Genomic DNA, 12,093 nt, shown 5'->3' with positions numbered 1-12,093 from the left:
TATTTATTGCCTTACCCCCCTAATCTTACTACATTTGCACACACTGTATATAGATTTTTCTACTGTGTTATTGAGTGTACATTTGTTTATCCCATGTGTAACTCTGTGTTGTTTTTGTCGCACTGCTTTGCTTCATCTTGACCAGGTCGCAATTGTAAATGAGAACTTGTTTTCAACTGGCCTACCTGGTTAAATAAAGGTGAAATAAATAAACTAAACAAATCAAATCTGCAGAGAAGAATGGGAGAAACTCCCCAAATAAAGGTGTGCCAAGCTTGTAGCGTCATACCCAAGAAGACCCGAGGCTGTAATCGCTGCCAAAGTATCTTCAACAAAGTACTGAGTAAAGGGTCGGAATACTATGCAAATGTTATATTTAACATTTACATTTAAGTCATTTAGCAGACGCTCTTATCCAGAGCGACTTACAAATTGGTGCATTCACCTTATGACATCCAGTGGAACAGTCACTTTACAATAGTGCATCTAAATCTTAAAGGGGGGGGGGAGAGGGAATACTTATCCTATCCTAGGTATTCCTTAAAGAGGTGGGGTTTCAGGTGTCTCCGGAAGGTGGTGATTGACTCCGCTGTCCTGGCGTCGTGAGGGAGTTTGTTCCACCATTGGGGGGCCAGAGCAGCGAACAGTTTTGACTGGGCTGAGCGGGAGCTGTACTTCCTCAGTGGTAGGGAGGCGAGCAGGCCAGAGGTGGATGAACGCAGTGCCCTTGTTTGGGTGTAGGGCCTGATCAGAGCCTGGAGGTACTGAGGTGCCGTTCCCCTCACAGCTCCGTAGGCAAGCACCATGGTCTTGTAGCGGATGCGAGCTTCAACTGGAAGCCAGTGGAGAGAACGGAGGAGCGGGGTGACGTGAGAGAACTTGGGAAGGTTGAACACCAGACGGGCTGCGGCGTTCTGGATGAGTTGAAGGGGTTTAATGTCACAGGCAGGGAGCCCAGCCAACAGCGAGTTGCAGTAATCCAGAAGGGAGATGACAAGTGCCTGGATTAGGACCTGCGCCGCTTCCTGTGTGAGGCAGGGTCGTACTCTGCGGATGTTGTAGAGCATGAACCTACAGGAACGGGCCACCGCCTTGATGTTGGTTGAGAACGACAGGGTGTTGTCCAGGATCACACCAAGGTTCCTAGCGCTCTGGGAGGAGGACACAATGGAGTTGTCAACCGTGATGGCGAGATCATGGAACGGGCAGTCCTTCCCCGGGAGGAAGAGCAGCTCCGTCTTGCCGAGGTTCAGCTTGAGGTGGTGATCCGTCATCCACACTGATATGTCTGCCAGACATGCAGAGATGCGATTCACCACCTGGTCGTCAGAAGGGGGAAAGGAGAAGATTAGTTGTGTGTCGTCTGCATAGCAATGATAGGAGAGACCATGTGAGGTTATGACAGAGCCAAGTGACTTGGTGTATAGCGAGAATAGGAGAGGGCCTAGAACAGAGCCCTGGGGGACACCAGTGGTGAGAGCGCGTGGTGAGGAGACAGATTCTCGCCACGCCACCTGGTAGGAGCGACCTGTCAGGTAGGATCCAAGCGTGAGCCGCGCTGGAGATGCCCAACTCGGAGAGGGTGGAGAGGAGGATCTGATGGTTCACAGTATCGAAGGCAGCCGATAGATCTAGAAGGATGAGAGCAGAGGAGAGAGAGTTAGCTTTAGCAGTGCGGAGCGCCTCCGTGATACAGAGGAGAGCAGTCTCAGTTGAATGACTAGTCTTGAAACCTGACTGATTTGGATCAAGAAGGTCATTCAGAGAGAGATAGCGGGAGAGCTGGCCAAGGACGGCACGTTCAAGAGTTTTGGAGAGAAAAGAAAGAAGGGATACTGGTCTGTAATTGTTGACATCAGAGGGATCGAGTGTAGGTTTTTTCAGAAGGGGTGCAACTCTCGCTCTCTTGAAGACGGAAGGGACGTAGCCAGCGGTCAGTGATGAGTTGATGAGCGAGGTGAGGTAAGGGAGGAGGTCTCCGGAAATGGTCTGGAGAAGAGGGAGGGGATAGGGTCAAGCGGGCAGGTTGTTGGGCGGCCGGCCGTCACAAGACGCGAGATTTCATCTGGAGAGAGAGGGGAGAAAGAGGTCAGAGCACAGGGTAGGGCAGTGTGAGCAGAACCAGCGGTGTCGTTTGATTTAGCAAACGAGGATCGGATGTCGTCGACCTTCTTTTCAAAATGGTTGACGAAGTCGTCTGCAGAGAGGGAGGAGGGGGGGGGAGGAGGAGGATTCAGGAGGGAGGAGAAGGTGGCAAAGAGCTTCCTAGGGTTAGAGGCAGATGCTTGGAATTTAGCGTGGTAGAAAGTGGCTTTAGCAGTAGAGACAGAGGAGGAAAATGTAGAGAGGAGGGAGTGAAAGGATGCCAGGTCCGCAGGGAGGCGAGTTTTCCTCCATTTCCGCTCGGCTGCCCGGAGCCCTGTTCTGTGAGCTCGCAATGAGTCATCGAGCCACGGAGCGGGAGGGGAGGACCGAGCCGGCCTGGAGGATAGGGGACCTAGAGAGTCAAAGGATGCAGAGAGGGAGGAGAGGAGGGTTGAGGAGGCAGAATCAGGAGATAGGTTGGAGAAGGTTTGAGCGGAGGGAAGAGATGATAGGATGGAAGAGGAGAGAGTAGCGGGGGAGAGAGAGTAAAGGTTGGGACGGCGCGATACCATCCGAGTAGGGGCAGTGTGGGAGGTGTTGGATGAGAGCGAGAGGGAAAAGGATACAAGGTAGTGGTCGGAGACTTGGAGGGGAGTTGCAATGAGGTTAGTGGAAGAACAGCATCTAGTAAAGATGAGGTCGAGCGTATTGCCTGCCTTGTGAGTAGGGGGGAGGGTGAGAGGGTGAGGTCAAAAGAGGAGAGGAGTGGAAAGAAGGAGGCAGAGAGGAATGAGTCAAAGGTAGACGTGGGGAGGATAAAGTCACCCAGAACTGTGAGAGGTGAGCCGTCCTCAGGAAAGGAGCTTATCAAGGCATCAAGCTCATTGATGAACTCTCCGAGGGAACCTGGAGGGCGATAAATGATAAGGATGTTAAGCTTGAAAGGGCTGGTAACTGTGACAGCATGGAATTCAAAGGAGGCGATAGACAGATGGGTAAGGGGAGAAAGAGAGAATGACCACTTGGGAGAGATGAGGATCCCGGTGCCACCACCCCGCTGACCAGAAGCTCTCGGGGTCTGCGAGAACACGTGGGCGGACGAAGAGAGAGCAGTAGGAGTAGCAGTGTTGTCTGTGGTGATCCATGTTTCCGTTAGTGCCAAGAAGTCGAGGGACTGGAGGGAGGCATAGGCTGAGATGAACTCTGCCTTGTTGACCGCAGATCGGCAATTCCAGAGGCTACCGGAGACCTGGAACTCCACGTGGGTCGTGCGCGCTGGGACCACCAGATTAGGGTGGCCGCGGCCACGCGGTGTGGAGCGTTTGTATGGTCTGTGCAGAGAGGAGAGAACAGGGATAAACAGACACATAGTTAACAGGCTACAGAAGAGGCTACGCTAATGCAAAGGAGATTGGAATGACAATTGGACTACACGTCTCGAATGTTCAGAAAGTTAAGCTACGTAGCAAGAATCTTATTGACTAAAATGATTAAAATGATACAGTACTGCTGAAGTAGGCTAGCTGGCAGTGGGTGCGTACATTTGCAAAAATGTCTATAAATATGCTTTGTCATTATGGGGTATTGTGTGTAGATTGAAGAGGGAAAAAAATATTGAATCAATTTTTGAAAAAGGCGGCAACCTAACAAAATGTGGAAAAAGTCAAGGGGTCTGAATACTTTCCGATGACACTGTATCTAATATGGAATGAGTTCAATATGCAGATACATTACATGTATACATTTCAATGCAAATATCAACCATAACAAAGTCTCAAGCACATGTGCATGGACACACACACACTCCTGCCACGTGTCAAACAAGATCTTCCAATCAACCAGTTGCCAGTAAAAACATATTTTTTATGTGAAAGGCCACGTTTTGAAGTTAGCATTTCCTCTGTGGCAGGAATAGAGTGTACCTGACACTGCTGTCATAGTGACACTAGGACCTTTAAACTCCCAATTATCATCTTGGCTACACACACACACACACACACACACACACACACACACACACACACACACACACACACACACACACACACACACACACACACACACACACACACACACACACACACACACACACACACACACAGTTTTCATTTGATCCTTAGACGCCATGCTCCACTGAGTGAGGAACAGGTTGTGCAGCTAGATGGCTTTTTTATGGCGGAACAGATCTACCTGGCTATCCTAAAGTGACACGACACACACACACACACTCTTCTCACATGTTATTCCATAATCATAACTATCCCCTTCTGGACAATACAACCATATTTTGTAAGGATAGAACTGATTAGCAACCTATTTTAGAACACGGTTAGGCCTATTTCAATGACTGTCACCATCAGATTATGTTACAGAATGACAAGATATGTACTTTACTGTAAATAGTCACTGGGAATTTGTTTCCCAGCGGTCGACGTCACCGGTCTTCTAGCCATCATTGATCCATTTTTCATTTTCCATTGGTTTTGTCTTGTCTTCCTACACACCTGGTTTCAATCCCATTCACTACCTTTTGTGTATTTAACCCTGTTTCCCTTCATGTCTTTGTCAGAGATTATTTGTTATTCAGTGTTGTGTTGTTTTTTTGTATTGGTGAGCGACGGGTCCTCGTACCCACTTTGTTATTTGTTTACATTTAGTGTTTGGAGTTTCGTTTATCGTTATTAAATAACTCCATTACACTCAGTTTGATTCTCTTGCGCCTGACTTCCCTGCCACCTATACACACGACTCTGACAGAATCTCTGACCAAAAAATGAAGTGAGCAGGAGAAGATACCCCGGCCATGGAAGTAGAGGAGCGCATCATGGAACACACAGAGATGATTGACAATCTGAGTTCCGCCATGGATCGCGTTGTCCAGAGTATGGACCACTGGGAGAGATGGGGAGTTTTTCCAGTGCCTCCACCAGCACAACCGGGGTCTCCCCTGAGCGCCCTCTCCGCCTGAACCCAGCAGGATCCTTTTATCCCTGCCTAAGGGGTACGATGGAGATACTGCCGGCTGACAGGGTTTTTCTCCTCAAACTAAGCCTGTATCTGGCCACGGTTCACCCAGCTCCATCGGACCGTGAGAAGAGTTACGCCCTCGTCTCGTGCCTCAGCAGGAAAGCCCTGGAGTGGGCCAGCGCTGTGTGTAGAGAGGAGGATGTGGCGTTGGACCATTTTGAGGACTTCACCCGCCATTTCAGGACAGTATTCGACCATCCACCCGAAGGCAGAGCGGCGGGTGAGCGCCTCTATCATCTGAGGCAGGAGACGAGAAGCGCACAGGAGTTTGCTCTGGAGTTTAGGACCCTGGCTGCCGGTGCTGGACGGAGCGACAGGGCCCTGATCGACCATTACCGCTTGCGACAGGGGATACAAGTAACTCCTGACAAATGCAGCATCTACCAGGAGATCTATCGCACAATCACCCCGTTGAACAAGCTCAGCCCGGCGGAGCGAAAATATGATGTGGGAGACCGGGAGTTGTTGGCTGTCATAAAAGCCTTGAAGGCGTGGATACATTGGCTTGAGGGGGCTAAACAACCTATTCTCATCTGGACTGACCATCGCAATCTGGAGTACATCCGGGAGGTGAGGAGACTGAATCCTCGTCAGGCAAGGTGGGCCATGTTTTTCACTCGTTTTGTGTTTAACCTCTCTTACAGACCAGGCTCCCAAAACGTTAAGGCAGACGCATTGTCCCGGCTGTATGACACAGAGGAGCGGTCCATGGATCCCACTCCCATACTCCCAGCTTCTTGTTTGGGTGTACCTGTAGTGTGGGAGCTGGACGCAGACATTGAGTGGGCGTCACGTGCAGAGCCCTCTCCCCCTCAGTGTCCAGCTGGGCGTCTGTACGTTCCGTCTGCTGTCCGCGACCGACTGATCTATTGGGCCCACACTTCACCCTCCTCTGGTCATCCTAGGATCGGTCGGAAGGTGCGCTGTCTTGATGGGAGGTACTGGTGGCCCACTTTAGCTAAGGACGTGAGGATTTATGTTTCTTCCTGCTCAGTGTGCGCCCAGTGCAAGGCTCCTAGACACCTGCCCAGAGATAAGTTACAACCCTTAACCATTCCACAACGTCCATGTTCGCATCTGTTGGTGGATTTTTAACTGATCTTCCACCTTCACAGGGTAACTCCACGATCCTGGTCGTTGTGGATCGTTTTTCTAATTCCTGTCGTCTCCTCCCTTTGCCCGGTCTCCCTACGGCCTTACAAACTGCGGAGGCCCTGTTTACACACGTTTTCCGGCACTATGGGGTGCCTGAGGATATAGTGTCTGATCGGGGTCCCCAGTTCACATCAAGGGTCTGGAAGGTGTTCATGGAACGTCTGGGGGTCTCAGTCAGCCTTACCTCAGGTTTTCACCCCGAGAGTAATGGGCAGGTTAACCAGGATGTGGGCAGGTTTCTGCGGTCTTATTGCCAGGACCGGCCGGAGGAGTGGGCGAAGTTCGTGCCCTGGGCAGAGATGGCCCAGAACTCACTACGCCACTCCTTCACTAACCTTTCTCCCTTTCAATGTGTATTAGGGTATCAGCCGGTTCTGGCTCCTTGGCATCAGAGTCAGACCGAGGCTCCTGCGGTGGACAATTGGTTCCGGCTGCGCCAGAAAGTTGGCACAGACCTCCACCGCCGTGAGGCCCTGGTGTTCGCACCAGGGGACAGGGTCTGGCTCAAGACCCGAAACCTGCCCCTCCTCCTGCCCCTCCTCCTGCCCTGCCGGAAGCTGGGTACGCTGTTTGTGGGGCCGTTTAAAGTCCTGAGGAGAGTGAATGAGGTATGTTATAGGTTACAGCTACCCACTAATTACAATTTTAACTCCTCGTTCCATGTGTCTCTACTCAGGCCGGTGGTGGCTTGCATGCTCCAGGAGGCTGAAGTGCGAGATGTTCCTCCGCCCCCTCTGGACATCGAGGGGGTCCCGGCGTACTCCGTTCGATCCATCTTGGATTTGAGATGTCGGGCAAGGGGCCTTCAGTACCTCGTGAACTGGGAGGAGTACGGTCCGGAGGAGAGATGCTGGGTTCCGGTGGAGGACATATTACATCCTTCCATGCTCCGAGGGGGGGGGGGGGGGGTACTGTCACGACTTCCGCCGAAGTCGAAGCCTCTCCTTGTTCGGGCGGTGCTCGGCGGTCGACGTCACCGGTCTTCTAGCCATCATTTTTTCCATTGGTTTTGTCTTGTCTTCCTACACACCTGGTTTCAATCCCATTCATTACCTGTTGTGTATTTAACCCTCTGTCCCTTCATGTCTTTGTCAGAGATTATTTGTTATTCAGTGTTGTTTTTTTGTATTGGTGAGCGACGGGTCCTCGTACCCACTTTGTTATTTGTTTACATTTAGTGTTTGGAGTTTCGTTTATCGTTATTAAATAACTCCATTACACTCAGTTTGATTCTCCTGCGCCTGACTTCCCTGCCACCTATACACACGACTCTAACAATGAGTGAGAAAAAGTAGCACACAAAGAGTTTTGCTATGACTTTAACAGCGCATGGCTGGACGAAACAAGTTTCGGGCCCTGGTAAGGCCCACCTCTTGGCATCAGAGAGAAAATGTGTTTACATCCCTGTTAGTGAGCATTTCTCCTTTGCCAAGGTAATCCATACTCTTGACAGGTGTTGCATATCAAGAAGCTGATTAAACAGCATGATCATTACACAGGTGGACATTGTGCTGGGAACAATTAAAGGCCACTCTAAAATATGCAGTTTTGTCACACAACACAATGGCACAGGTGTCTGAGGTTTTGAGGGAGTGTGTAATAGAAAATAAGTATTTAACCAGGCAAGTCAGTTAAGAACAAATTATTATTATTGACAATGATGGTTCAGGAACAGTGGGTTAACTGCCTTGTTCAGGCGCAGAACAACAGATTTTTACCTTGTCAGCTCAGGGATTTGATCTTGCAACCTTTCGGTTACTGGCCCAACACGCTAACCACTAGGCTAACTGCCGCCCCAGGTAGTAATTGGTCTGCTGACTGCAGGAATGTTCACCAGAGCTATTGCCAGATTATTTAACGTTAACTTCTACCATAAGCCGCCTCCAAAGTTGTTTTAGAGAATTTGGCAGTAAGTCTGACCGGCCCCATAACCGCAGACCATGTGTAACCACGCCAGCACAGGACCTCCTCATCCGGCTTCTTCACCTGCGGGATTGTCTGACACACCAACCTGGATAGCTAATGAAACTGTGGGTTTGCACAACCTAAACATTTCTGAACAAACTGAAACAGTCTCAGGGAAGTTCATCTGCGTGCCCATCGTCCTCACCAGGGTCTCGACCAGACTGATATCAGTGGGAAAACGCCCACCTTCGATGGCAACTGGTACGCTGGTGAAGTGAGCTCTTCACGGATTAAACCCGGGTTCAACTGTACCAGGCAGATGGCAGACAGCGTGTATGTCGTCGTGTGGGGGAGTGGTTTGCTGATGTCAACGTTGTGAACAGAGTGCCCCATGGTGGCGGTGGGGTTATGGTATGGGGTGGAATAAGCTACGGACAACGAACACAATTGCATTTTACCTATGGCAATGTGAATGCACAGAGATATCCTGAGGCTCATTGTCGTGCCATTCATCTGCCACAATCACCTCATGTTTCAGCATGATAATGCACAGCCCCATGTCGCAAGGATCTGTATACAATTCCTGGAAGCTGAATGTTCCACTTCTTCCATGGCCTGCATACTCGCCAGACATGCATACTCGCCGGACATGCATACTCGCCGGACATGCATACTCGCCGGACATGCATACTCGCCAGACATGCATACTCGCCAGACATGCATACTCGCCAGACATGCATACTCGCCAGACATGCATACTCGCCAGACATGCATACTCGCCAGACATGCATACTCGCCAGACATGCATACTCGCCAGACATGCATACTCGCCAGACATGCATACTCGCCGGACATGCATACTCACCGGAACATGCATACTCACCGAACATGCATACTCACCGAACATGCATACTCGCCAGACATGCATACTCGCCAGACATGCATACTCGCCAGACATGCATACTCGCCAGACATGCATACTCGCCAGACATGCATACTCGCCAGACATGCATACTCGCCAGACATGCATACTCGCCAGACATGCATACTCACCAGACATGCATACCTGCCTTTCCAGTCGTGTGAAATCCATAGATTAGGGCGTAATGAATTCATTTCAATTGACTGATTTCCTGAAATGAACTGTAACTCAGTAAACCTTTGAAATTGTTGCATGTTGTGTTTTATATTTTGGTTCACTGTAATTTTCTGCAATTGTACATATTTTGCCATGTGTCAGAGAGATGTTTTGTTGTTGCAGCTTTAAAGCTCATATCCTGCAATTATACACATTTTCCCATGAGGCAGAGGTAAAACTTTTTAAAAGCTTAAATTACAGTGCCTCCACGACCCTATTTTGAGAACCTCTGTTCGAAGAGAGCAAAACTAGGACAAAGTGTGTGTGGGTATATGTTTCAAATCAAATCAAAGTGAACTGGTCGCGTACCCATTGTAGCAGATATTATTGCAGAACACAAAAAAAAGCTTGTGTTACTAGCTCCTAACGATGCAGTACAAATGTGTGTGTGTGTGTGTGTGTGCACAAGGCCACACAACTCCAGACCTGATGGCAGTCTTCTCCATGGCGTCTGGCCCGTCCACGACTGGTAGGTCGTCAGCCAGAATCTCCTCTGGACTGCGGGGATCGATGAGAATCCCTCTCTTATCCTTATCCTTGATCCCGATCCCTGCAGTGATGGCATTCCACAAGGCATTCTGGGACTTGGAGCCTGGACAGATAGGTCAAGGGACAGAGTTCAGGGTTCATATAATGGGTAGGGCATGGAGTTTTACCCTGACCACATTTTGACATAACCAGGAAAAACTCTGGGCATTACAAATGGAGAAGAATACTTGGATCTGAGAAATGTAATGCAGTGAGTAAAGACCATAATGTTACAGATGGTGAGACGCAGCTCAGTGTGTTTTATTTTGCTAGACTATAGATGTAACACATCAGTCAGTCAGTCAGGCTAAGCAGGGAGGCGGTGCTGCGGCTGTGGGTGTCTGTCGCCCTCTGTCGATAGGTCTCTAGAATGCACCCAGATTCCACTTGGAACAGGAGGAGTGCATAACACTCTGTCACGTGTCTGTGGTGTATAAACACATGGTGTGATGCTGCCATCTAGCCTATGTATGGTATTATCACAAGACAAATGTGTCAAAGTTGTTGATGAGCGTTGTGGTGTGATGCTGCCATCTTAGCCTATGTATGGATTTATCAAAAGGCAAAGGTGTCAAAGTTGTTGATGAGCATTGCAACAAACAGCTATTCAATTAAACGGCTATTGACTATGAACAAAATTATATTTGTCATATGCCAGATGTGTTAAAAAGGTTTTGAAGTAGCTGGTTCCACCCAATGGGCATGCCTTCTCATAGTGTTTGTGTGTGTATGTTTGTGTGTAAGTGTGGTGTGGTGTGGTGTGGTGTGGTGTGGTGTGGTGTGGTGCGTGCGTGCGTGCGTGTGTGTGTGTTGGACTGTGGTGACTCACGTGCAAAGCGATTCAGTGGTGGAGGGGTAGTCTCCCCAGCCTTGTTGGCAACTGTGAAAACAGAGACCGAGATAATGAATTAACAAATGAGGGAAGAAGAGGGGGAGGAGAGGATCTGAGCAGGGGAGAGGTTGAAGAAGGCGGTTTTAATGAGTGTAGAAATTAACGCATTCTATTCATCTTATTTTATTTGTTCACAAACATGCTTTTTCATGGGCATGACTGGCTGACCAATTTCCTGTTAAAGTTCAGGACAAGCGAAAATAATGTGTGAATTAATGAATAAATTATGAATACATATGAAATAATGAATGAACTAATCCATCAATGAGTTAGAAGATAAAAGATACCCCAAATTTTCCATACACACAAAAAGCTTATTTCTCTAAAATGTTGAGCATAAATGTGTTTACATCCCTGTTAGTGAGCATTTCTCCTTTACCAGGATAATCCATCCACCTGCCAGGTGTGGCATATCAATAAGCTGATTAAACAGCTTGATCATTACACAGGTGCACCTTGTACTGGGAACAATAAAATGCCACTCTAAAATGTACACTTTATCACACAACACAATGCCACAAAAGTTTTGTAGGAGCATGCAATTGGAATGCTGACTGCAGCAATGTGCACCAGAGCGACTGCCAGATAATTTAATGTTAATTTCTCTACCATAAGCCAATGTCGTTTTAGAGATTTTGGCAGTATGTCCAACCGGCCTCACAACCCCAGACCGCATGTATGGCATTGTGTGGGCGAGTGGTTTGCTGATGTCAACACTGTGAACAGAGTGCCATGGTGGATGTGCGGGTTATGATATTGGGCTGCCATAAGCTATGGACAACGAACACAATTGCATTTAATGGATGGCAATGTGAATGCACAGCGATACCGTGACGAGATCCTGAGGTCCATTGTCGTGCCATTCATCCGCCGCCATCATCTCATGTTTCAGCATGATAATGCACAGCCCCATGTCGCAAGGATCTGTGCACAATTCCTGGAAGTTGAAAATGTCCCAGTTCTTCCATGGCCTGCATACTCACCAGACATGTCACTCATTGAGCATGTTTGGAATGCTCTGGATCGACATGTACGACAGCGTGTTCCAGTTCCCACCAACATCCAGCAACTTTGCACAGACATTCAAATGGAGTGGGACAACATTCCACAGGCCACAATCAACACCTAGATCAACTCTATGCGAAGGAGATGTGTTACGCTGCATGATGCAAATGGTGGTCACACCAGATAGTGACTGGTTTTCTGATCCACGCCCCTACCTTTTCTTAAAGGTATCTGTGACCAACAGATGCATATCTGTATTCCCAGTCATGTGAAATCCATAAATTAGGGTCTAATGATTTTATTTAAATTGACTGATTTCCTGTAACTCAGTAAAATCTTTTGAAATTGTTGCATATTG

At 48.7% G+C, this 12,093-nt stretch overlaps 1 protein-coding gene across 6 annotated transcripts in view; it reads right to left on the bottom strand.

The window, feature by feature from the left end:
• Nucleotides 1–12,093, bottom strand: part of pde1ca (phosphodiesterase 1C, calmodulin-dependent a) — a 197,686-nt gene that overhangs the window by 157,598 nt on the left and 27,995 nt on the right. For all 6 annotated transcript variants that reach the window (XM_046292453.1, XM_046292455.1, XM_046292454.1 and 3 more), the window contains exons 2-3: nt 10,668–10,718; nt 9,737–9,902 (exon numbers count right to left, since the gene is read on the bottom strand). In XM_046292453.1, coding sequence (XP_046148409.1) covers nt 9,737–9,902; nt 10,668–10,718 — 217 coding nt within the window. The remainder of the gene's footprint in view (nt 1–9,736; nt 9,903–10,667; nt 10,719–12,093) is intronic.

This window comes from Oncorhynchus gorbuscha, linkage group LG12, assembly GCF_021184085.1.
Source record: "Oncorhynchus gorbuscha isolate QuinsamMale2020 ecotype Even-year linkage group LG12, OgorEven_v1.0, whole genome shotgun sequence".
NCBI lineage: Eukaryota > Metazoa > Chordata > Actinopteri > Salmoniformes > Salmonidae > Oncorhynchus > Oncorhynchus gorbuscha.
Note: the sequence above shows the minus strand (reverse complement) of the source record. Positions and strands in the feature narration are given on the sequence as shown.